The sequence below is a fragment of the Ictidomys tridecemlineatus genome, chromosome 14 (genome assembly GCF_052094955.1).
Source record: "Ictidomys tridecemlineatus isolate mIctTri1 chromosome 14, mIctTri1.hap1, whole genome shotgun sequence".
In the NCBI taxonomy this organism is placed as follows: domain Eukaryota; kingdom Metazoa; phylum Chordata; class Mammalia; order Rodentia; family Sciuridae; genus Ictidomys; species Ictidomys tridecemlineatus.
The window spans coordinates 10,576,338-10,599,890 of NC_135490.1; the positions used below are offsets into that span (position 1 = coordinate 10,576,338).

The 23,553-nt window shown below is 45.3% G+C and overlaps 2 protein-coding genes across 3 annotated transcripts in view; one reads left to right on the plus strand and one right to left on the minus strand.

Annotated features, from left to right (window-relative positions):
- The first annotated feature begins 5,914 nt into the window (after positions 1 to 5,914).
- Gnrh1 (gonadotropin releasing hormone 1) lies at positions 5,915 to 9,675 on the plus strand. The gene is made up of 4 exons (XM_005339896.4): positions 5,915 to 6,030; positions 6,867 to 7,016; positions 8,276 to 8,371; positions 9,495 to 9,675. Exons 2-4 carry the CDS (start codon positions 6,876 to 6,878, stop codon positions 9,534 to 9,536), a joined length of 279 nt encoding a protein of 92 aa, XP_005339953.1. The 5' UTR covers positions 5,915 to 6,030; positions 6,867 to 6,875; the 3' UTR covers positions 9,537 to 9,675.
- A 1,634-nt stretch (positions 9,676 to 11,309) lies between these two features.
- The window catches only part of Dock5 (dedicator of cytokinesis 5), a 184,016-nt gene continuing 171,772 nt past the window's right edge, over positions 11,310 to 23,553 (minus strand). For both annotated transcript variants that reach the window (XM_078030869.1, XM_013365008.3), the window contains exons 49-52: positions 19,682 to 19,850; positions 18,875 to 19,013; positions 18,016 to 18,116; positions 11,310 to 17,479 (exon numbers count right to left, since the gene is read on the minus strand). In XM_078030869.1, coding sequence (XP_077886995.1) covers positions 17,375 to 17,479; positions 18,016 to 18,116; positions 18,875 to 19,013; positions 19,682 to 19,850 — 514 coding nt within the window. In that variant the 3' untranslated portion in view covers positions 11,310 to 17,374. The remainder of the gene's footprint in view (positions 17,480 to 18,015; positions 18,117 to 18,874; positions 19,014 to 19,681; positions 19,851 to 23,553) is intronic.

The following is a 23,553-nucleotide window of genomic DNA, read 5'->3' on the forward strand; positions in this document are numbered from 1 at the left end:
CTAGTGAACATTACCAGTTAGTTTTGTTGAGTAAACAGTATGCCCCCAAACATTTTTGCCTGACAAGAAGAGCATTCCAAAGAGGAAGAAAGTTTCAGAATAGTAAAACTTCCATTAGCTTCATTGATGAAACATGTCTGTACATAGCTAAAAATGCAGTGTTGGGGGAGAGTTAGGGTCGGGTTTTAAACTTAAAATTGGTTAGACTCTCTATTGATAAAATCAGTTCTCTATACTTACACATTAGCTACATTGATGAAATTCAATTCTCTATGGTTAGATTAGCTAATTAAATTCAGTGCTCTCTCTGAGTAATTGTCTAAAGCAATATGTGTTATGCTCTGATGTAGTCTAGTTCCTTCAACTAGTTTCAAGGAAATTTTAATAGGAAGCGTCAAGTTATTCTTATGAAGGTTTCCATTACAAATCAGTATATAACTTTTCTCTAGTTATTTTATGAACCTGTTGTTTATACTGTAAATCTGTCCTCAGGTCAGTTCTAATGGTCTTTAATATGTGAAAAAAAAAAACCTAGAATTTTATTAAATCCCCAAGCAGGATAATATATTTAAAATTAAATATTCACCAGTACAAGAAAAACTGGTTACATTATTTCAGTAGAAAACACTGTATCTGAGGATTAGTTCTCTGCCAGCCTTTCACAATTGGATTAGACTGTCAGCCAGAGTTACCCTTGAGTTCTTCCTGCTGAGATTTTACATTAGGGCAGACGAGGTTTTTTTCCCATCTGTCATTCAGCAAGATTATGAAATTATAATAGTTTTGAGGTGTTTTCATGTTGAAAATGAAGCAATTTTCCCTCTAAAGCCATTCTTTCAAATTTAGGACAGAACTATGACAACTATAAATTCCATGTTTAATATTTAACCTAATTTATTAAACTCCACTCCTTGATCAGCTGACCTAATCATGGAATCGTGAAAAGATTCAAACTATCACTAAAACATCAGAAACTCATTGATTCCATAGTGGTTTGATAGACTGCTTGGTGCTGCAGAAAGTAAGACAAGACAAATTTGGCTTTTGCCCTTGAGATCTGTTGGATCTAAGAGAAGACTGATGCAGACTTAGAAGACATGCAGCACTGAATAGCTTCATAGATCATTTTGCTGTGCTCATCTTAAACATCGCAAAGCATATTTCCAAAAATTTCATACCAACTGGTAGAAATAACCCATGAGAAACCCAGTGATGCTCAGAGGTGGGTGCTTCACCTGACAACAGGGCTCAGAAGTCTGTACTTCCATCCCCTTAGTCCTAACCAAAGGCCATGCTTTTTGCTTCAGTGACACAGAAGCATGTCTCAGCAAATAGGAAATCAGCTGCACAATTTAAACTGGCATTGTTCAAACATAACTGTTCTCCTTATCTTTAATACAGTGGGTCAAAATTCCACTCTTCCTGTTAGAATAGTGTGTTAGGATATCTAAATGAAATTATGAAGATAAGAATCAAGTCCTGATGTTTTGTTTTAAAATTTCTGGGAATTGGGTAAGAGGAGACAGCCCAGGAGCCTATTGGAAAGTAGTCTTCACTGAGGTAAAACCTGGAGAATATGGATATAAGTACCTTCTAGTTTTTATAGATACCCTTTCAGGATGGGTAGAAGCATTTCCAACCAAGCATGAGACGGCTCAAGCAGTAGTTAAAAAGTTGCTGGAAGACATCTTACCCAGGTACCGCTTCCCAGTCTTGGGAGGGTCGGATAAGGCCTAAGGTAAGTCAGGGACTCATGTCTATTCTTGGGGCAGATTGGAAATTGCATTGTGCTTACAGACCCCAAAGTACAGGACAAATAGAATGAATAGAACTCTAAAAGAGACCCTAACCAAATTGACATGGAGACTGGGCAGCCCTCCTTCCCTATGCCCTGTATAGGGTATGAAATTCTCCTTATAAATTAGGAGCCACGCCCTTTGAAATTATGTTTGGCATACCCCCCCCCATAATCCCCTGCTTGTCTGAACACCTGCTTGTAGAATTTGATGACTTCCCTAAAAGCCCTGGACAAGCCCACCAGGACGTGTGGCCCCACCTTAAAGCTCTGTACCAGACAGGACCCCCTCCTCAGCCGCACAGCTTCCGTCCCAGAGACTGGGTCTACATAAAGAGACATCGACAGGACTCACTGCGACCTCGCTGGAAGGGACCCTATGTCGTGATCCTCACGACGCCCACCGCTCTCAAGGTTGAAGGAATGGCCACCTGGATCCACTCCTCTCATGCAAAGCCAGCGGACCCATCCTCTGTGAGGAGCGACTTCATTCCGGATTCCAACTCCAAGTGGCAAGTTACTCGCCACAAGAACGATTTTCTTAAACTTAAGATAAGGCGTTTAGACCCTAGTTAGGATGCTGTTATTAGGCTGGCTGCTTATTCCTGCTTACATTAGTACTGTTCATTGTAATAACCCCCATTTTCCACATAAGTGGACCTGGGTAATCCAGAATCCAGCAAGTGGACATAACATAGTCTTGGCGACTCAGGAAGGACCCCAGACATGGTTCCCGGACCTAGAGTTCAATCTTTGCCACTTGGCTGAGGGGTCATGGAAACAAACAAAACAAAAAGGCTCTGACACACCCATCCATTATATGAGAAAGAGGTACCTGAGCTCTGATGGCCCAAAGGGTCCTCCCTGTAAAATGGACACCCGGTACATATGCCCCGGAGAGTCCCGCCCCCCAGAATGCGGGAGTTCTGCAGAATATTATTGCAAGCAATGGGGACGTGAGACTAGTGTGGGAGGGTCTGGAGCCTGGGAGGTCACCAAAAGTGACTTATCGAAATACTCCAGACCACATAATCGGAACTCCTGGATACAACTCAGATTCACCTCAAAAGGAAAAGCGGCACAAGGATGGGAACAAGGAAAATCTTGGGGAATCAGACTTTACCGGATAGGAAGCAGTGGTGAAGGACTCATTTCCACTCTCAAGGTTTTAAAGACCCAAATTGTGCCCACTGTGGTGGGACCTAAAAAAGCCCTGGCCCCATCACCACCAGCTAACATCCCCATTATGCCTGAAAGTACCCAAATACCCAAGACTACCCAGAGGGTCCTGGAGGAAAGGACCTAAACTCTCCACCTGAACTGCCCCACCTACTTGTGCCCGGCATTTCAGGGGAGAACGCCTTGGGAGCTCCCTTGTGGAAACTACTGCTAAAAACCTATGATGTTATAAACAACACCCGACCCCAGGTGACAGAGTCCTGTTGGACGTGTTATGATATGCAACTCCCCCTTTATGAGGGGATAGCTCTCCCAGGAAGTTACACACTGACCAGCAAAGTACAGGACTGCCGGTGGGAACCAGTGGAATCTGGACTTACCTTGGAGAAGGTTATTGGAAAAGGCAGCTGTGTGGGAAACCCTCCACCCTCCCTGCAGCATTTATGCCATCAGACTTCCCCTCTCCCCACCCAAATGACTTGTCTATTACCATCAGAAAACAGTTGGTGGGCATGTGACACAGGCCTGACCCCCTGTGCTCACAGGGCCGTGCTCAACCATGGTTCAACCTCTACCCAGATTAATTTACCACTCTGAAGAAGAAGTGGTACTCAGATTAGAAAGTAAGGAATTACAAAGGAAGGTAAAGAGAGAAGTAGCTGTAGCCATATTAACCGTAGGAACCCTGTTAGGAGCAGTAGGAGTGGAAGCTGGAACAACGGCCTGATTGAACAGCACTCCTATTTTTCCAGTCTGAGGGAAGCCATAGATGAGGACATCCAAGAACTACAGAGACAGGTGAAACATTTGGAGGAATCACATGCATCCCTTGCAGAAGTTGTGTTTCAAAATCAAAGGGGATTAGATTTAGTCTTTTTACAACAATAAGGACTTTGTGCAGCGCTAGGGGAAGAATGTCGGGGTAATCAGACAATCAATAGCCAGAGTACAGGAAGGATTGGAGAAGCGGACTATTCCCCTGGCTCACAAATTTAATTTCAGCTTTGGTTGGACCCTTACTTGTAATTATGCTTGCCCTAATAGTAGGACCCTGTATTATAAATAAGTTTGCAGCCTTTGTAAAGGAAAGGATCAATACAGTCCAGTTAATGGTGTTGAGGGCCCAATATCAGCCCCTAGACAGAAATAATAGAACTGAACCCTATAAGCTCACTCAGAGGAACCCATGATTGGCTTCCAAGGTACCACCCCCCCCCAAAAAAAAAAAAAAAGAAATGGGGGAATGAAAGACTTAAGTAATCTCATTCTGCTTGGGGCATCATTTTGCTCTGAAACTTAACCTCTGACCTACTCTAGTCCTAAAGTCAGGAAAATACTGCAGAAAAGCTCTGTGGAAACAGTTCTCGGAAAAGCCCAGATGGTGATCACCTAAGATAGGCCAAGATATCGAAATATCGGATTCCAGATGGCCCCCACCTAGGTGTGGTGACCAATATCTAAACTAGAAGCCCTGCAGCTTGGCACAAACCCCCCTTGTGACATCCTCATGGTTTGAATCAATCAATTTTAAGTGCATCAGCCCCTTGAACTAACCAATCATTCTTTCCAGATTCTCTCCCACCACTTGATACACTAATCATGTTTTAAGAGTTGTTATTTGATTTTCCCACGGTGTGTGATGATTTGCTAAGAGATGCTATGATGTATGTGGGGGTCCCTGCCTTCTCCAAAGAATGTATAAAACGGCTGCAAACCCTGGGCTCAGGGCCTCTTAGTATCACCTGTTGCTGTGTGTATGCTCGGAGGACTGAGCTAGCTCGCAATAAACACCTCTTTGCTGTTTACATCGATCTTGGTCTCTGGTGGTCTTTTGGGGGTCCCGAATTCGAGCATAACATGCTCAGCACAGTGATTTGCACATTTTGACTCTATCAACTTCTAAAATGAGTTGATCTGTCCACCTAAGTCTGCCCAATATGAACTTGCTCTTAATGTAGTCTAACTATTAGAGTTTTTCTTACTTTTTTGATGTTTTGAAAGGCTTTCAAGAATAGTCAAGGAGGATTGGACATGATAGTGTACACCTGTAATCCCAGTGATTGGCTTGGGTGCCTGAGACAGGAGAATCGCAAGTTTGAGACCGGTCTCTGCAACTTAGCAAGATCCTAAGCAACTTAGTGAGACCCTGTCTCAAAATAAAAAAATAAAAAGAGCTAGGGATGTGGCTCAGTGGTTAAGACCCCCTGAGTTGAATCCTTGGTACCAAGACAATAAAAATAAAATAACAATAGTCAAGGAGGGGCTCTGGTGGGTAGAAGGCTGGGGAATTTCCCATTTACAGAATCCTAAATAGACTTGACATAGTGCCAATAACGACTTTTTTTTTTTTCAGTTGTAGTTGGACACAATATCTTTATTTTATTTATTTATTTTTATGTGCTGCTGAGGATCAAACCCAAGGCTTTGCATGTGCTAGGCGAGCACTCTACCACTGAGCCACAATCCCAGCTCCAATAACCACTTATTAATAAATCAGATTTTTAAAAATGAAAGTAATTCTAGGATTATGTGGTTTAAATCCTTCCTTTTACAAGTAGGCCATCTAAAAGCTGAGGCTAGCCCCTATGACCTGACTCAATTATCTATATTTATTGCGTAGCCTCCTGGGTGGAAGTTTCTGTACGTGCATTTGGTTTAGCTTACTCTAAGACATCTCTTTTCCTTGAACCCTTGATAGGTCTGTCAGTTTCCTCAAGGGACTCCAGCCTAGCAGGATTTTAATCTCTATTTGGATGGTGACCTCAGCTATAAAAATTTTAGCTGAGGTTTTAATGGCCAGACTTAAGTGAATTTAACGGCTACGCCAGCGGGTGTTCCAATTACATACACCATTAAAGGGCTTTATGTGAGGATTAAAAAAAAATTACTATTAAAAAACACTAAACTCCATGGGCAGCACAATTTACCAGTGGGGACAATTTCGATGTCCTGGAAAAGTTTCATATAAAAAGGAAGCGAGGTGAGTGGAAAAGTCACAGAACTCAACACACCTCGAAGGCCGCTTGGGATCCTTTTGACACTTTGCCTCCAAACAGGTAAAACGCTTTGTACTTGGAACGCTGTCAGTCTGTGGTGTTAGTCTCAGCTCGCATGCTATCCTGTGTCCTTGGGGCACTTTACACCCCAAAGGTAGAGTCCAGGCCAGACGGTGTATAAAGCAGGCTTGTCCTTCACTGACCTCGTCACCGCAGCTGCGGAGATTGGGCCTTTAGGACACCCAAGATCCAATGAACTGTGCCACTTGGACTTTAGGCTCTTCCCCCATCCAATGAAAGTGAGTCTGAAGACACATTTCATCAGCTAAATACAGGCTTCCTTGGAAAGGAAAGCATTGGCTCTGCCACTCACCTCTTCCAAGTGGGTTGAGTCCTTTCTTGCTCTCGCAGCTGGTCTCTCACAGCAGTAATGCTTGAAAGATTAGAGAGAAGAGTCAGAAAAATGCATCAACCCCATAGTGTAGCCATTTGCAGTCCAGCACCTTCAGCCAGAGACACCTAGCAGGGGCTGTGCAGCAGAGTGGAGCAGGTGGCGAAATTCTTTTAAATGGAAGAGTTGAAACCAACTGGAAAATGGGGAAATGGGAAGGTGAAAAGACACATTTGATCAGGGAGGAAGTCTTGGGTTTTAGATATCCAAACAAGCAATCAAAACAATCATGACTCCTTTGGCACAAAAAAATACTGAATATGTGAGCTCAGCATTCTGATTTTGGTCCCCAAAACAGTCAAACAGAGGTCTGTGTGTGAAATCAGGAGTGTAACTTACACTTGCCACAGGTTCGAGATATAGATGTGGGTCTTGTCATCCAGAGTTCTCTGTGGTCTGTTTTCACTGAGAGTTCAGTCTGGGTCTGTTTTGATTGTGCTTGAAGTTCCTTAGAATGGAGCCCACTCCCAGACTCCTGGCTGGACTCCTCCTGCTGACCCTGTGTGTGCAGGGCTGTTCCAGCCAGCACTGGTCCTATGGATTGCGCCCTGGAGGAAAGAGAAATGCAGAAAGTTTGTTTGATTCTTTTCAAGAGGTGAGTTCTCTCTCTCTCTCTCTCTCTCTCTCTCTCTCTCTCTCTCTCTCTCTCTCTCTCTCTCTCTCTCTCTCTCTCTCGGCTTCAAAATAAGACTTATTTTGATAAGACTTAGCTTATTTGGTTCAACTTAACTAAATAAAAAAGATCCAGTGTGGCACTAGGTTATACTCCACCCTGGCTAGGTCAGGAGGAAAGGACTCTTACAAAGCTCAAGTCCAGTTTCTACATTCAGTTCGGTCAGCTGCTGATGAAACAGAGCACAGCAAACACCGGGGGAATACGACCATGCAGTACGTCAGTCATGCTCTCCGTGGGTGCAGTTCCACGGGAATTAGAAATAACTGGGGGAAATCCAGGGTCTCTAACAGGTGATTCTTTGCATTTGGGAAAGATAATCTTAAAATTTCTGCTAATTTTTTTTTCTATTTCATCTAAATCTACAATATTAGATCAGTAGTATATTTCAAAATGTGTAAATAGGTGTCCTCATGGAGGAGGTATGCTCTAGATTTCTTTTCACCCATAGAAGCATTTAAGCAAGGAAGTGGGAGTTAGCAAATTTAAGACAAGGCCATGGGGTAGAGAACATGCTGGATTTAATTTCATACAGAGGAGATTACACACTAGCACCAGCATTACCATGGGGTCTTTTTCTTTCTTTCTTTTTGTTTATAAAATGTGACTTCTCAGGGATGGGTGAGGATTATAGTTCATGAATCCAAAAAACATCATAGGGCTGTGAATGGGAAATGTAACTGGAAAAACTCAAAACCATTCAGTTTCCATTGAAAAGAAAGACCATTTTTGTTTTTGTTTTGGGTGTTTTTTTTTTTTTGTTGTTGTTGTTGTTGAGAAATAACAAAGATAAAGAGACCCCAGGATCTGAAATCTCTTCTCCATATATTATATGTGAGGCAAATCTCATTAAACTATGACACATTAAAAACTAGAAAATAAAAAACATTCCTGTTCACAACCATAAATACTTGGGCTGTCTCTTCATGAGATTCGCAGTTCTCCAGTCTCATCATCTCTAAGGAGAGAACACGGTCTCATCTCATCTGCACAGTCTCCAGACCTCCACTCCAGCTATAAAAATGCCTCGCGCCCTTCAAGTCCCCTTCCTAATCCTGAAGTTATTGCAGCCTCCCACTGAGCCCCACAGCCACTAGACTTCACTCGCAACTTCTGGTGGCAACGGAGAATGCCATTTTGTTTTCTCATCTCCATCTCCATGGGTCATATTATTTCTTCAGGTAGCCAAAGAAGTTGATCGACTGGCGGAACCCCAAACCTTGGAATGCACCATCCACCAGCCACGGTCCCCCATCAGGGACCTGAGAGGAATTCTGGTGAGTTACAGTGATCCTAACACGGAGCTTCTCAGATGGACTGGCCCTTGGGTGCCACTTAATGACCACACTTGCCCGCTGTGGGACTTACCTCCTGCCAGGACCCCACCTGTGCCTTGGACCTCACTACTTCATGACGTTCTCACTCAGTGATTAGACTCAGGGCTGGACCTTTGTCCCCCCTTTAGTTGAGTTGAAATCCTTCTATGAGCTTTATCTGCTAATCCTGGCTCCAGCCTTTGGGAGGATCCATAAGAATGTCTTCCCATGGCCATACTTTAATTCTCCAAGTACATTCATCAACCCCCTCAAATATCCTTCTCTGTGCTGATCTCTACATGCCATTTGATTTAGCAATTGTTCTGGGATGATTTTCCAGGGCCCTACAAAATGTGGGCACTAAAAATGGTGTTCTAAATTTAATTCCCCCTTTGGATTAAAATAATTCAAACTCAAAAGCTTACTGCTCAGAGCCATAGATTTTATTTCCAGTTCTCTACGAAGACTAAATTCACCCCCCCTACCCAAGTGGCAGTCTACTAATGTAACATGGTTTGAAAAAAAAAAAAGTATAAAACAAGTTAAACGCAGAAACCAAAACTTTAATTCAATGTGAGCATTCTCTGAGCTCCATGGACCGCTTACTTGCACAGTCAGAAAACATGGATCATTTTCAATTAGAGCCTGGGAAAGTCCAAAAAATCATAAATGAAAATAAGCTATATTTTCAATTTTCTCCAGTGACTGCAACTTCCACACCCGCAGGACAGAGAAAAAAGTGGGTGCTCATTTTTATTTCCTTTCTTTCTTTAAAGAAATCATGCATATGCTAAAAAAAAAAAATAGCAAGCTGTTAAATTTCCCAAATATGACATTATGAAGGAATTGAAGCCAAGGCTGGTTTAATAGACAACTGAATGATGAGACCTTTCTTTCGTCTTCTTCCATATATCGAATCCTTAACCTATTATTAGATGGTTTACCAAGCGGCTTAAAAAGATACAATCTACCCTTCCTACCTAGCACTTTCTGTACCTGATGATGAACGGGACTTTCCTCCTTTTTTAATGTAATGAAGTTAAGTGACTCAGCACCACCTTGATCTATTTGTTACATTTTCCAGGAAGGTCTGATTGAAGAGGAACCTGGGCGGAAGAAGATTTAAATCTACTAGGCCAGAAGGATGGACAAACCTTGACATTGAAATGTGTGACCCATTCCCTATCTGTAAATCGTGTGAATTTCAGAAATTCTTACCCCAAGCTGCACGTATTTCACAATAAAGTGTTGTGTTGGGAATCAAATGGTATAAGTGCAAAGTCTTTCCCTCACTCCGAGCTCAGGTGGGGAGGGACTTTGCTCCTTCTGAAGGATCCCTCCATGTGAGTACTGGTGGCAGATGGGAAAGGAGAGGCCATAATGTCTATTGTGGACGAAAGGGATCTTTCTGATGGTCACATTTGTCTCCTCTGCATGCAGGAGGAGAATAGCTGCATATTGGCCCAGGCCAGAAAAAGCTGGTTCACATTCTATAGGTTTGCAATTCCATCTTGACCATTCTCTACAGAAGTTAAGATAGAGCCCTGGCTCAGGCTTCCTGCCACTTGGAAAGAAGTTCCCTCCCTGTATTGTACCTACCTCCTCTGAAGGTCAGCTGGAACTCCAGTGAGGCCTGAGGGAAGAGGGGGCCTCACAGGGACCCTTGGTCCAGTGTTCCTTTTCGCTCCATATCATCTGTCCAAGCAGTGCACAATTGAAGGTTGGGACTGTCTTAATTTGTCTTCTGTTGCTATAACAAAACAACCGAGACTGGTACGTGTTAAGGAAGAGAGGCTTATTTGGGCTCAGTGTTGAAGGCTGATTAGTCCAAGCTCTGGAGGCCTCCTCGGGAGAGGGCTTCATGGTGTCTTCACATGGTGGATGGAATCACACGGAAGGAACAGGTGCAAAAGTGGACAGGGGTGTGGAAGAGGCCAAATGTGGGCTGACCTCACCTGACTCCAATCCACTCTCGTGGCCATTACTTCAGCCCCACAGGACTGAATGCTTGTGAGGCAGGCCTTAGTGCCTTCTGGTGGTGGGGCTACCTCGACCTTGACCTTGACCTTGGGGACCAAGCTTCCAGCACACAAGTCTTTGGGGACAAACCACATTCTAAACACAGAAGGGACCCATGCCTGAAAATGTATATCTGCTTGATTCTTTTTGATATTTTGCTTAAGAAGGCATGCTGGTGTTTCCTGTCCCTGGCCCCACAACTTCACCACTACTCACGCCACCCAAAGGCCAAAGGTGGGCTCTGTGCTGGGTCGGTGCACTGATATTTTCACTAAACAATCGGTGGTAAACAGATGCTACTGTCTTCACTTAGGTTCAGAGCTCAGGTGAGCCCCTCGGTTCTGCCTGGCTCCACATCCACTAATCCTGTCCTGGATGGGGCCGAGCAGCCAGTGGAGCTCAGTCCTTGGATGCTGGTTATTTTGCTCAAACAGGTCACTGGACCTCAGGTGTCCGGCTCACTTCTACTGGTGGCCAGTTCTCCCTGAGACACTGTGACCCCAAAATGTTCATTTATTGTCCTAACTTCGAGATGGCTACGAGACCATCTGAAAAACTCAATTTTCAGATCAAGTCTGAGCAAGCAACAAATGAACAGGGGAAAGTTCTAGGCCCTTTTGCCTCTTTTAATCAGACAAATGAAGCCTGTTTCTAACTCCCTGTCCCTCCACCTTCAAAAAAGAGGGACACCTGTGCTAAGAAATTCAACAAAGGTCAGAAGCATCCCACCGGGGGAGCAGATCCTCCCTTTTTAATAAAATATTTGTGACTGCACAAAGCTGGACTTCCCAAGGGCCTCCACTGGAAGAATCTCTAAAACTTAAAGAACTTCTTCACTCCCACTTCAGTAAAATTCGGTAATGACGTGTCCACCATCTGCTTTATGGAACAAAAGCATAACTGCATGATTTTATTAGTCAATAGATACAGGTCAGGATGACAGGCTTCCATCTGCCAATCACTCAGGAACTGCTTTTACAAAAACAAGATGATTTACAATCTTTACATTAATGATCACATTTTCCAAAAAGTCCCACTCCCACTCATGTACGTGTCCTGCTTGAAGCATCAGGTGTCCTCTGTCCCTCTTCTTCTCTGGGGCAATCTCTTTGGAGCCAGCTCCAGGCCTTCCTGAGGGGAGAGACGCTCACCCGTCTGCCTGGTGCCGGTGTTACTGCCTCCTGGTGGCCCTGGTGGCTTGCAGTTTATGTGAGCCTCTTGGGTCCACTTGATTCCCAAATGACCAAGGGGAAGGAGGAGAGCGAAAATAGCCCCTTTGTGCCGTCACATGGCGTACACCTGTAATCCCGGTGGCTCAGGAGGTGAAGGCAGAGGGATCGCAAGTTCAAGGCCAGCCTCAGCAATAGAGCAAGGCCCTAAGCAATTCAGCAAGACCTGTGCCTAAATAAAATATAAAAAAGGGCTGGGGATGTGGCTCAGTGGTTAAGAACCCTCAGGTTCAATCCCCAGTTAACAAACAAACAAACCAAAAAACACAACCCTTTACTCATATGTCAAACATGTTCCTGAATCTGAAGAACTCGCTCAATATATCAAAATAAGCCTCTTAAAATAAAGGGTGGGGAAACATCAAAGCACACATTTAATGGGATAAGTTATCCAATGTATGTGACTTTAAATGATCAAGTAGCAAAAGGATTGGCTTGAAAATAGATAGGTCATTTCCAAAGTTTTAAAAGCTTTAACAACCCCTAGCGATAACTGGAGAAAAAAAACAAAAACAGAATCCCTGTGTGTGAGCTGACAACACTTAGTGATTCTGATAGTGGAAGATACTTTAAAGTAGAATTTCTTAAGGGGATGGGGTTGAGCTGGGGATGTAGCTCAGTGGGTACAGTGCTTGCAGTGCATGCATAAGGCCCTGGGTTCAATCCCCAGCACCACCAAAAAAAAAAAAAAAATGCATTTTTAATCAGCAAATGAGTGATTCGTCTGTGCACAGACAGTGGAGAATTACTGCTTTGCTTTTACAAAGTAATAGACTGCAAATGTTTGAAAGCATTGGGGAACTTTCTTCAAACACACACACAAGTCTCTCCAGCTGCAATGGGACCTCCCTCCCTCCAACCTGATCCGCCACCTACATGGATTTTACAAAACATGCCCAACTACCAATTTCTCGACCTTGGCCTAGTGTTGGAACAATGGAAACTGAATGAAATATGAGCCTGGGTTCCACTCCCTGCCCTCAAAAATGCTGATGGGACTGGGCTGGGCTGGGGTCTCTTCCCAGGTAATGAAGAACCTTCCCTCTAGGCTGAGAACCAGTTCCCATCCTTCCCCTGTGAGCATGAGACAGTCTTTCTAAACTTCTCCATTTCTCTCTTTACCTCTGCCAAATTACCCGTGATGAATGAGGAAGGAAATTAAACCTACGTACATCACATAAACTGCCACCAGAAAACCGTCAGGTCAGGTGCCAAAGGCGTGGACAGGAGGCGCGAGGATAACCAAATGGTCTGCAGTTTTTATTACTTCTGGGCACAGATGATTCCAGGACCCCAAGATACACGTTTCAACCAAGAGGAACCCACAATACACCAGCCAGAGGGAGCCTGGGCGTGATGTATCTTCAGAGAGGTGTCAGGAAGGAAAAATTCCAAGTTCACGATTTCATTTCATTAATAAAAGTCATAACAAACTAAACACATAACGAACATTAAAATACATCTCCATGTTTAATTTAAAAAATAAATAACAGCAAAGCTGAACAAAATTCTTCTACCAATGCACATCTTCCTCACTGTCCATGTTCAAAACCTAACTAGGTACAAAGTCATGTCAAAGGAGTAGCTGTAATGGTTTGGATGAATGACTCCCCAGAAATGATTCAGAGATGACTTTGGCAGCATGCACACAAGACCAGCTTTGGCTGGATCAGAAGAATCCGCCTGCAATCATGAACACGAAAGGAAAACTCTCGTTCCTCTTGTGGATTAAAATGGAGGGCTCTGAACCCACCCAGGGAGAAACTTGACGTTTTCTAATTTGAATAACTGACGGGACAGTGAAAGCCTCTAAGGAACTGATTTTTACCCAAGGACACAGGGAAGCACGATTCTTCAAATGAACTGGAAGTCTAGACATGGTGGGTCAGGTTGGCAGAGTCTTAAGAACAGTGTGGAAATGACATCATTTACAGGCTATTGAAAAGAATTACAGTGACTTAGGTCGATATTTCAAAAATAGGTGCAAGAGTCGTTATTTTAATATCTGCCAATATTTTGATCTCAATAGCTAAGGTATAGGTGCCTCAAAGCACCAATGTGGGATAAAAATCGGGGATTCCAGTGCATGGACCTAAAAGCCTTAGTAAGAATGTTTCCTTTTTTTTTTTTTGATGGTGCTGGGGATCGAACCCAGGGCCTTGTGCATGTGAGTTGGTGAGGAATTTTCCTTCTGACACACTCAAAATAAAAGAAGCTAGGCTGGAAGGGATTTGAAAAAAAATCATGCCGACTCTATTATGTAAATATCAGTTTATTTTACAGACGAGGAAACTGAGGCTTAGGAAGTGCCTATAAACTGACTTGTTAAAATGGGTCTCATCTCTGTCGTCTTACTCTGTGTTGGTGGTGGGGGTTTTCTCCCCTTTTCATTACACCTGAGAAGGGTGGGGAAGGAAGGCATGAGCTTAGAGGACCTTCTAAATGCCATTCACAAAATGGTGCTACGGGTCCCTTCTGGGAAGTGGGAAAGTCACGTGTGAAGCTGGAGGTGTTGACACGGTGGGTGGGCAGCTATCTCGAAATCCACCCTCCCAGGATTTGTGCCCTCAACTGTACGTCATTTTCAATTGAATTGTCCCACAATCTGGAGGCCAACTAGAGGGCAGAGACTCTTCCAGGTTGGACAGTTGACCAAAGTGGGTCACCTCCTATCCTGCTTGGCTCCTGGCTTCATCTTGGGACTTGCATTGTGGCTGTGGTTTATAGGGGGTTTCCCTGGCAGGAGGAGATGACTGTCATCACGGAGCCACGGGTGGAGGTGGAGGAGGTGAGCAACCCATGCCCAGCAGCAGGTCTATTTAGGGTTTCAGTTTCACCCTGACTTTGCAATCCTGCAGCACCCAGAGGGAACTGCTTTTGTATTCTGGGCTGTTTTCACTAAATACGTTCCAATGCTAAATCCCGAGGGGCTAACGGTGGGTCTGGCAATACTGCTTTGAAAAAAGCATCTCCAAGCAAGACGCCAGCATAGACAGGGAGGGAGAGATAAATAAATAACAACACAAGCCATAAACCAGTATTCACAGAGGCTGTGGCCATCTGGGGGCTCATTTCAATGTCTTGCTAAGGTCTCTGGGAAAACAAAGACCAGTCCCTTCCCTCTTCTCCCTGCGGCTCAGCTCTCCTACATTTACCATGGTCATCAGGTGCTCCTCGGCATGCTTCCCCTTTGACCTCAGGACAGACATTATTTATGACTTCCTGTCATGTGACCTTGGCCTGTCCCAGGGCTTCCCAAGGAAACAACCCTTCCAATGTCCTCTGCAAGCCAGTCTCTGCCACACCACCTGGGATCCTCTGTGTTGGAAGAGTCGAGGACTCTTATCCTCATCAACATGGAAAAGGAGTCACATGGAAAACAGATGTTCTATACAAAAGAGAGAGACACCACCTGGACACCGGTGGGTCACATCTCCCTCACCCTGCCCAGAGACCAGACCGGAAACTCACTGCTTCTGCTGGAGGCACAGGCTGGAGGCTTGTGGGGTTTTGGGGGTGGGGGGCAGGTACTGGGGATTGAACTCAGGGGCACTTGACTCCTGAGCCACATCCCCAGCCGTTTTTTTGTATTTTATCTAGAGACAGGGTCTCACTGAGTTGCTTAGCGCCTCGCTTTTGCTGAGGCTGGCTTTGAACTTGTGATCCTCCTGCCTCAGCCTCCCAAGTCTTGTGTTTGCATGTTTGTACTTCAATGACAGACCGAAAGATAGGGTGAGGCCTACAGTCCCTTCCAGGAAGTCGGCTAGGTGCCTTCCTTCCTCTGCACAGCCTGATTCTTTCCCCTTAACCCCTCTTCCACTCTCACTCACCTCTTCTCTGGTCATAACTGACTCTGGAAGAGCAGGCAGCTTCTGGAGGAGGGCTGTGTGTACAGAACTAACGTGCACGCACTCACAACCCGAATCACCTTCAGAAAACTGAGTATCAGTCATGCCCCGGAGAGTTCCAGATCTCACTCAGGCTTGACAGAAGAAGAAAGCACCATCACACAAGTACCTCCTCCTTCACATGTCCCCTCGCCCCCGAATAACCTGTGTGCGAGGCACTTTTTCTGAAAAGAAAGCTCAGAAAATCAAACACCTTTTGGAGCTTGCAAAGTGAACAGGTGACGTGGCTAGAACTGTGACCAGATGGGTATGATTCCCAAGTCCATGTTGTTTCCACGATCCCACTTAGGAGCTCCCGGGTCGGGGTGAAGAACTCCGATGGCCAGGCACTCCTGGAAGAGGCACACTCGTTCTGGGGTCACCCACTGCCGTGGTCACGGAGGCTTTTGCTTCCTTGGCTGCGAGGGGAGCCAGCACGTCTCTCCTAACAAGGCGGTGGGGAGAGCATCACGGGATCACAGAGGCAAACGGAGTCTCCTGCTGCAGGCTCCTTCTCTCTCTTGGCCTTGGAGAATGGGACTCTGGGCCTGGTCTTGGAAGAGACCCCTGGAGTCTCCCTGCCACGTTGACCTTCAGAGTCACAATCAAGGAGTTCTCTGCATTGCTTTCGACACCCAAATCGTGTGAAATATCTGGGACACTTCAAATACCATTCCAGCGGAGGCGAGGTGCTGAGGACTTGGGTGGGGGTGCCCTCCAGCTCTGGGTGGTCTCTGGGCCCAGCCCATGTTAGCAAGCTGGGTCATTAGTAGGAACCTATAGTACCACTTTCTGGGTGTAGCCTCAGTTTCCTTATCTACAAAGCGAGAGTCTCCTTGTGTGACTTTTAAAACCCTTCCAGCTCAAAACGTCTGTAACTTATGTGATATCTGGTTATCTAAGTCACCCCATTTTTTTTGTTCGGAAAAGAAGTACTGACATTAGTACCACTAGCAAGTAATCAAATTAATCCCATGATCAAAAGGAATAAATAATCAAAGGGAAATATTGCACTGTACTCTCCAGGGTAAAATCAGGAAGTGGACGGGGGACGTGGGGCATCCAAATGGGAGCTGGCAAAGAAGCTGTCGAACCCAGGCTCCCAGGTCCTCACAGCCAGGGAACTGAGCTCCGAGGAAGGACAAGAAACTGTGCAAAAGAGCTTCAGAGGAATCCGTAGTAAGGCGGAGCGGCTGCCGTGCAGAGGGCCATCGGCCAGTGAACCCATCCAGTGAAGCCAAAGGCAAGTTCACGGTTTTTCAGCGATAACAGCCATTCACACCTGAGAGCAGCCAATCTCCATTAAAAATGTGTGTTCTCTCCTCAAAGGAAACACAGTAGACGTTAGAAAGACAGGGTTATGCTGGCTGCTACAGTGTATTGACAGCTGTCTCTTCCCAGACGCTGGATGGGATAGGTGTGTAAGGGTGAGAGAAAGAACCAAGTCTCAAATGCAGCTTTTCAGAAGCAAAGCCAGAAACCCATCTGTCCAGAGCACAGGTGCTGAGGCCCTGGGACTGGCCCAGCTTCTGCAGACCCCAGGGTCTCCGCAGTCACGGTGGAGGAGGAGCACTCTCCTTGAGAAATGCATGGGGCATGGCCAGTCCTTGGAATTCCGTGTGGGCTGGAAGGTTGCACAGCTCCAAACAGCTGTCAAAGAGAAGCTTGGAGAGAACAAACCGGTTTGGGGCTGGTGAACATCATCTCTGATCAGAAAACGCCACCAACAGGCAGGGAGCCCCTGGTAACGAGGACACCCACTCCCAAAGGCCAGTTCTCAGGCAGCTGCTGTCCAAGGCACTCAGAGATGCAAGGAGGGGGCGAGGTCCTCACTGGGATCCAGGCTCAGAAGAAAGGATGCCAGATTTCCGAGCTTTCGGAGGTGGTGGGGGCGGGGCTTTGGCTTCTCTTCGGACAGGCAGTGGGGGTGCGACCTGCGGGCAGACACGGGAAAACACGAATGAGTCTTCTGGTTCTCCTCGGTCCTCCCCGCTCCACGTCCACCACCTTCTGCTTTAGTTTTGAACTGTTGTGTGTTTATCTGCACAGCCTCCGCAAGGTGACAAGGGAACTTGTCCTCCTGGTTCCCCTGGAGCTGATCTCTCCCCTCCACGTACACACGCCCCAGCACTGGGTGCTGGGCATCCACCCACAAAGCCCTCCAGCAAACCTGAAAGAAGGAAGTTCATCAGGCCACTCCACAAGGGCTGTCACTCAGAAGTGAATGAGAGCTCACTGACCTCGTACCCTGGCCCAGGGTGAGGGGTCACCGGGCCCCAGTGTGGGGGGCAGGGATCTGTTCCGCCTCAGTTTTATGGAAAGGTCCACTGGTATCTCTTTCCTTCCCATCTCTGTGGTCTCAGGAAGGAGCCCAGATGGCCACAGGGACACACAGATGGGAAACCTAACTGGACCGCCTGGAGAACCAACCCCCTGCTGTCTTCCCGCGAGTGGTGCTGTGACTCCCTACCTCGGTGGAGGTCCTGGGGCTGCTTTCGTAGGGCTTGCTTTTGGGGGGAGGGGGAGGGGGAACAGCAGTCACCAGCCCATCTGTCTGCAAAGACGGGGAGCCTGGAAACCAACAGAGGAGACATTTGTTCAGAGAAGGATCTACGGAGGCATCTCAGAGAAATAATGCCCACCACGGACTCCCAGACCAGCCTGGCCCATCAGATTTGCTGCCGCCATTTTCCGTGGTTGCTGTGGACAGAATGAAGACAACCTCTTACCCTCGGGACAAAGGGAGCACCCTTCGTTTGTCAGAAGAAGTTCTGGAGTGAAAATCCCCCCCCCTTTTTTTTTTCAGGGCATTTTGCCATTAAGCTGAAGAATTTGGGGTGTTACTCTATTCTCTGATATAGCCCAAGTTCTTAGGGAAAGGTCCAGGTTCTCCGGGAAACCCTACCAAATTATGTCCAACTCCTGGTTGGCCACTGTCCCTCCCGGCAACGGTAGACTTATCCTCCATTATGCCTCTAGGCACCTTGTGATGTTCTTCAAGGCTGGGTCTCCTTGTCGAGTCTGTGGAATGGGTCCCCTCCTTTTCCCTGAACAGGTCTAACCACGCAGTGCTCGGTTCCTAAGTTACTTGCTTCCTGTTTGGTCCTAGTCTGAACTTTCCTTACTTCAAACTTTGCAATAGGAAAAGGGATTTTGGACTTTCCGTGGTTGTGTGATTCCCCCTCAGTGGTTGTACCCACAACCACTGAACTGCATCAGTTTTACAGTAATCCCACAGACTTTGTAGTGGTTTGAGTAAAAATGATCCAGATTCATAAATATACCCCCTTTCCCACCTAAAAGGATACTTGAGACACAGGAAAACTTACTTAGGGTCCTGGTGGCCTTAGGAGTGAGAGGAGGTGGGCTCAGAGGCGTCGACGGAGGGGGCGAGGAACCATGGAATGGCGTTAGGCGGCTGTCCACCAGCTGGAGACTCTTTGGCCTCTGCACTTTTCTGGCTGGACTCTAAGAATCAAGGAGGAAAACACAGAAAAACATTGTCCCAGTGAGGAATGCTGAGCTTAGAGGGGCTCTCTACAGCCTTCTCTGCTGAGCAAACATTTAGAAAAGGGCTTGATTCCAGGACCCACTGTCACGTGGCAGGCACCACGTGGCAGGGATCCTCACGGGGAGTCACCGCACCACAGGTCACCTCCTGGCTGGCCACTGGCTGGATCCTGACCACAGTCGGACTGTGTCATCTAAGTTGGAAATAAGCCACGCTGATTCTCAGGGAGAGCTGGTCTTTGCCACACAACAACTTGACGTGGCTCATGGAAGAAAAATGATTTTTTTTTTTTTTTAATTTAGAAGAAACGACCATGTTTGGACTGACTCATGGAACACAGTGGTGAGAACCACAACTCCGAGCAGCAACCCACATGTTTACGTCGTGGGTACAAGATCTTGCGCCAGCGTTGACTTAGAGACTGAAATTCTCTGCACACACTTTTCTTGCCACCATCTGTGATCTGCACAGCCACAGGCTGTTGGAGAGACAAGCTGCAGCCAGGCTTCTAGCTGGTGACTCACTGCTCTGGAGCCAACGGGATGTGCCTGGCTGCAGGGCAGGCAGTGACACACCTCCTTGTGCTTCAAAATGTATATAAACATCTATAGATGCAATTTTTTACCATTAGATCGGGTTCTGGGTGTTTCTCTGCAATGACTTGGGATTTGCTCAGATTCCAGTCTTTTCTCTTGAACTTGCCGATTCGGTTCTCGCTGTCCTCTCTGAGGGGCAGATCTTCCACTCTGGCACCTGATGAGGCCCTGCGCTCAAAAAGCGGCTCCAGGACTGACCTATCAGCCAGGAAAGGACAAATAGGGCAGAATGCTAATCGTTGAAATTCACTCCAAAAGGACCAAGGGTTACCAGCTCCTGAGCCTAATCTTCACCCAGACTTTCATGTGCAGGTTCTAGATCTGAAATTTCAACTGCCAACTGAACAAACATCTCATCTTAAAAGGTACAGGAATGAGGCCAGGCACAGTGGCTCACGCCTGTCATCCCAGAGCTCGGGAGGCTGAGGCAGGAGGATCCTGAGTTCAAAGACAGATTTAGCAATTGAGTGAGGCCCTAAGCAACTCTGCAAGACCCTAAGCAACTCAGCGAGATCCTGTCTCTAAATAAAATACAAAAAAAGACTGGGGCGGCAGTTCAGTGGTTAAGAATTCCTGAGTTCAATGCCTGGTACAAAAAAAAAATAGGTATAGGAATGAGATCATCAAATAAATGGACAAAGTACTAACGAATACTTATCCCAGGAAGAGAAGGCCTCATTAAATGCATAGGCAAAGAAAGGATCTATGAAGTAGAAGGTAAGTGGCCAACTCCATGTAGTGGTAAGAACACCCACTCCAGAGCCAGAGAGCCTGGGTTCAAATCCTACCTACAATGAACTGAGTGACCTTGGACACACGACCTTCCACACCTCAGTTTCTTATCTGTAAAATGGAGATAAAAATAATACCTACAACACTGAGTGTCACAAAAGCTTGGAACAAGGGTTGGGTGATGATTTGCTAAGAGATGCTATGATGAATGTGGGGGTCCCTGCCTTCTCCAAAGAATGTATAAAATTGCTGAAAACCCTGGGCTCCGGGCCTCTCAGTGTCACCAGTTGCTGTGTGCACATGGAGGACCCAGCTAGCTCGCAACAATCTTGGGTCTCTGGTGGTCCCGAATTCGAGCATAACACACTGACATACCCACCTCTGTGGGTGCGCGCACTGACCTCCTCCCTCGGGGAATTTCAACACGCACTAGAGCTCTGTTAGCTATGGCCACTGGGCTGCCCTTCAGACCCACAGGCCTGCTTGCCGCAGTCTGGCTGGGCACCAAATAACCAAGCCGCCACTCATAGGCACTTGTAGGTTCAAAACAAGAACTCCTTTATTGCCCAAACTCCTGCAAACGACACCCACAAGGCCCTTCAGCAGGGGTCTAATATACAATTGAATACACAGCTTAACATAACCATCATCATCTCAGTGGCTAATGGCATCACCTCTTAACCACTCCCTTCTGGCACAAATGCCACGTGTCATTCCGACTAGGCTATGGCTCTCAGCACCTGCTCGGCACTGGGAGCCTGGCCCCTCACCAACACTGAGTGCTCATTTCCTTCCCGGCATTTCGTTTTCAGCCTTTTGCTTTCCACATGCCCTGAGCAGGTACCCCCTGTGCCTGCAGCATGGCCCACTGGCATCCCCCCCAAATAAAACAGCACCACCTTCATAGAAGGCAAAATCACCATCAAGGTTAATACTGCAACATGTCATGGGTATTAGGAAAAGTGGGGTCACGAGTGTCCACTGGTGTGAGCTGCCTGTAAGGAACGTTCTGGATAAACGTTAGGAAGTATTATTGCTACTTCTAACCCAGCGGGGAATGTGGGCAGAGGAATAACCCAACTCACCCAGGGGCCGGCACGTGGAGGACCCGGGAAACCACGGCACACACTGTACCTCTGATTCTAATAGCTGCTTCTAAACTTCTCTTTTTTTAAAACGAGACACAGTTTAAGACAAGAGTCTTCCTGAACAGAACAGGACGTCCCTGCTTTTCAGATAGTGTGCAGTATCTCTTTAAGGCATGAAAAAATTGTGAGAAACAAACACATGAATCAGGCATTGTTTAATATCTATCAATTCTAGGGATTAAAAATAATGCAATCATTCACAGAGGGCACATGGCATTAGATACTGGCATCTGATACCAAGGACCATCAAGAAGATGTTCGTCCCCTGACAGAGTTAGGTATGACTTCTAAAAATGGATTCTAGATAAACAACTGCAAAGCCACATAAAAGGACCTGCTTGCTACAAATTCTTAAAAATGTTTTACACTGATACAAGGTAAATATTTCCCATTCAGATTTATAATGGCATACATGAGTTAACATTTAGAAATAACGATACAGCTTAAATATTTAACAGCAGGAGAAGGATCAACTATGACACATTCATACGATGCGATGGCTTAGCACCATAAAAAAATAATAGAAAGATTTAAAGATGACACATCAGCATGGAAAATAAAAAGGAAGAAGAGTGAAGTACCAAACTCTGTCTGTGCTGTAATTGGGGACATGTGAAGATATCTATGTCAATGAGAAAGAATGCATAAATAATTTAGGAAATACTAAATATTCGACTTACAGGTAGGGTGCCATTCAGGCAGGTTCCTTTTAGGATGTAATTATCATAATGCAGAATTAATAATTTATGAGGGGTGAGTTAACACTATCTTGAGTAATTAATGATGTGTAAATACTCACCATTTATATTAAATGAAGCACTAGGCCACTAAACAGTTTTTCATTGGTATAAAATATGTATATTCATTTTCAAATATCTCAACTTTGAATAGTAGTTATTGCTGAGTAATGAAGATGTAAAGCATTTTTAAAAGTTTCTAGTATTTTAAATGATTTATACCTGTACACATATTAATTTTTTAATTAGTCAAATATTGTATAAACTGGGTGTGGTGGTGCACACCTGTCATCCCAGCCACTCGGTAGGCTGAGGCAGGAGGATCAAAAACTCAAAAGTCAGCCTCAGCAACTTAGTGAGGCCCTAAAATAAAAACTAAAAATGGCTGGGGATGTGGCCCAGTGGTTAAGTGCCCCTGATTCAATCTCTAACACACACAACCCCCAAATGTGTAAAAGTAGTAACCTGATGTAGAAAGATGCAACCATAAACAACTCCTTTTTGAACATTTTAAATTTGAACACATGGAAAGGCATGTTTTTGGCATGGAAGATTCAACATTTAAAAGCCATCAAACTTTCCAAAATCAGTCAATTCACTTACCAAGTGCCCCCCCAAAATGCAATAACATTCTCGACCAGTGAATCCAAAAGTGAGCAATGAGAAAAACCAGTTAGATAAATTCTGATAAAGAATATTAGAAATCAAAACATTTTCTTTTTAATTTTTTTTTCTTTTTCTTTCTTTTTTTTTAGTTCTTGGTGGACCTTTACTTTATTTACTTTTATGTGGTGCTGAGAATCAAACCCAGGGCCTCACACTGAGCCACAACCCCAGCCCAATCAAAAACATTTTAAATCTATGGTAACTGAAACCACACAGTGCCAAGGCATGAATAGACAAGTCCGTCAAGAAAATGAGGGCAGGGCCCCCAAAGAGATGGAAGAACATACAGAAATCTCGTTTGTGATAAAACCGACATTTCAAGTGAGCAGAAAAAAGATGGTTTGCTCCCTAAATGTTATGGGGAGAACTGGGTAACCACCTGTGGGAGAAAAGGTGGTTCCATACTCGACAGCTTACGAATCCCAAAGTTTTAACTGAGAACAGTAAAACTCTAAAAGTCAACGAAAACAACCAGTGACTCTTTTGGTTATCTCAGAGTGGAAAAAGGCCTTTAATTGTGATTTAAAACTCTGAAGTTTATATATATATATATATATATGTTTTATATATATATATATTTCAATAAGAAATTAGAAGGAAAAAAACTGAAGTCAAAAC

Coding starts and splice junctions, on each gene's coding strand:
- Gnrh1 (XM_005339896.4), top strand. CDS start 6,876: ATGGAGCCCACTCCCAGACTCCTGGCTGGACTCCTCCTGCTGACCCTG. Junction 7,017..8,275: donor TGTTTGATTCTTTTCAAGAG/GTGAGTTCTCTC, acceptor TTATTTCTTCAG/GTAGCCAAAGAAGTTGATCG. Junction 8,372..9,494: donor GGGACCTGAGAGGAATTCTG/GTGAGTTACAGT, acceptor TACATTTTCCAG/GAAGGTCTGATTGAAGAGGA.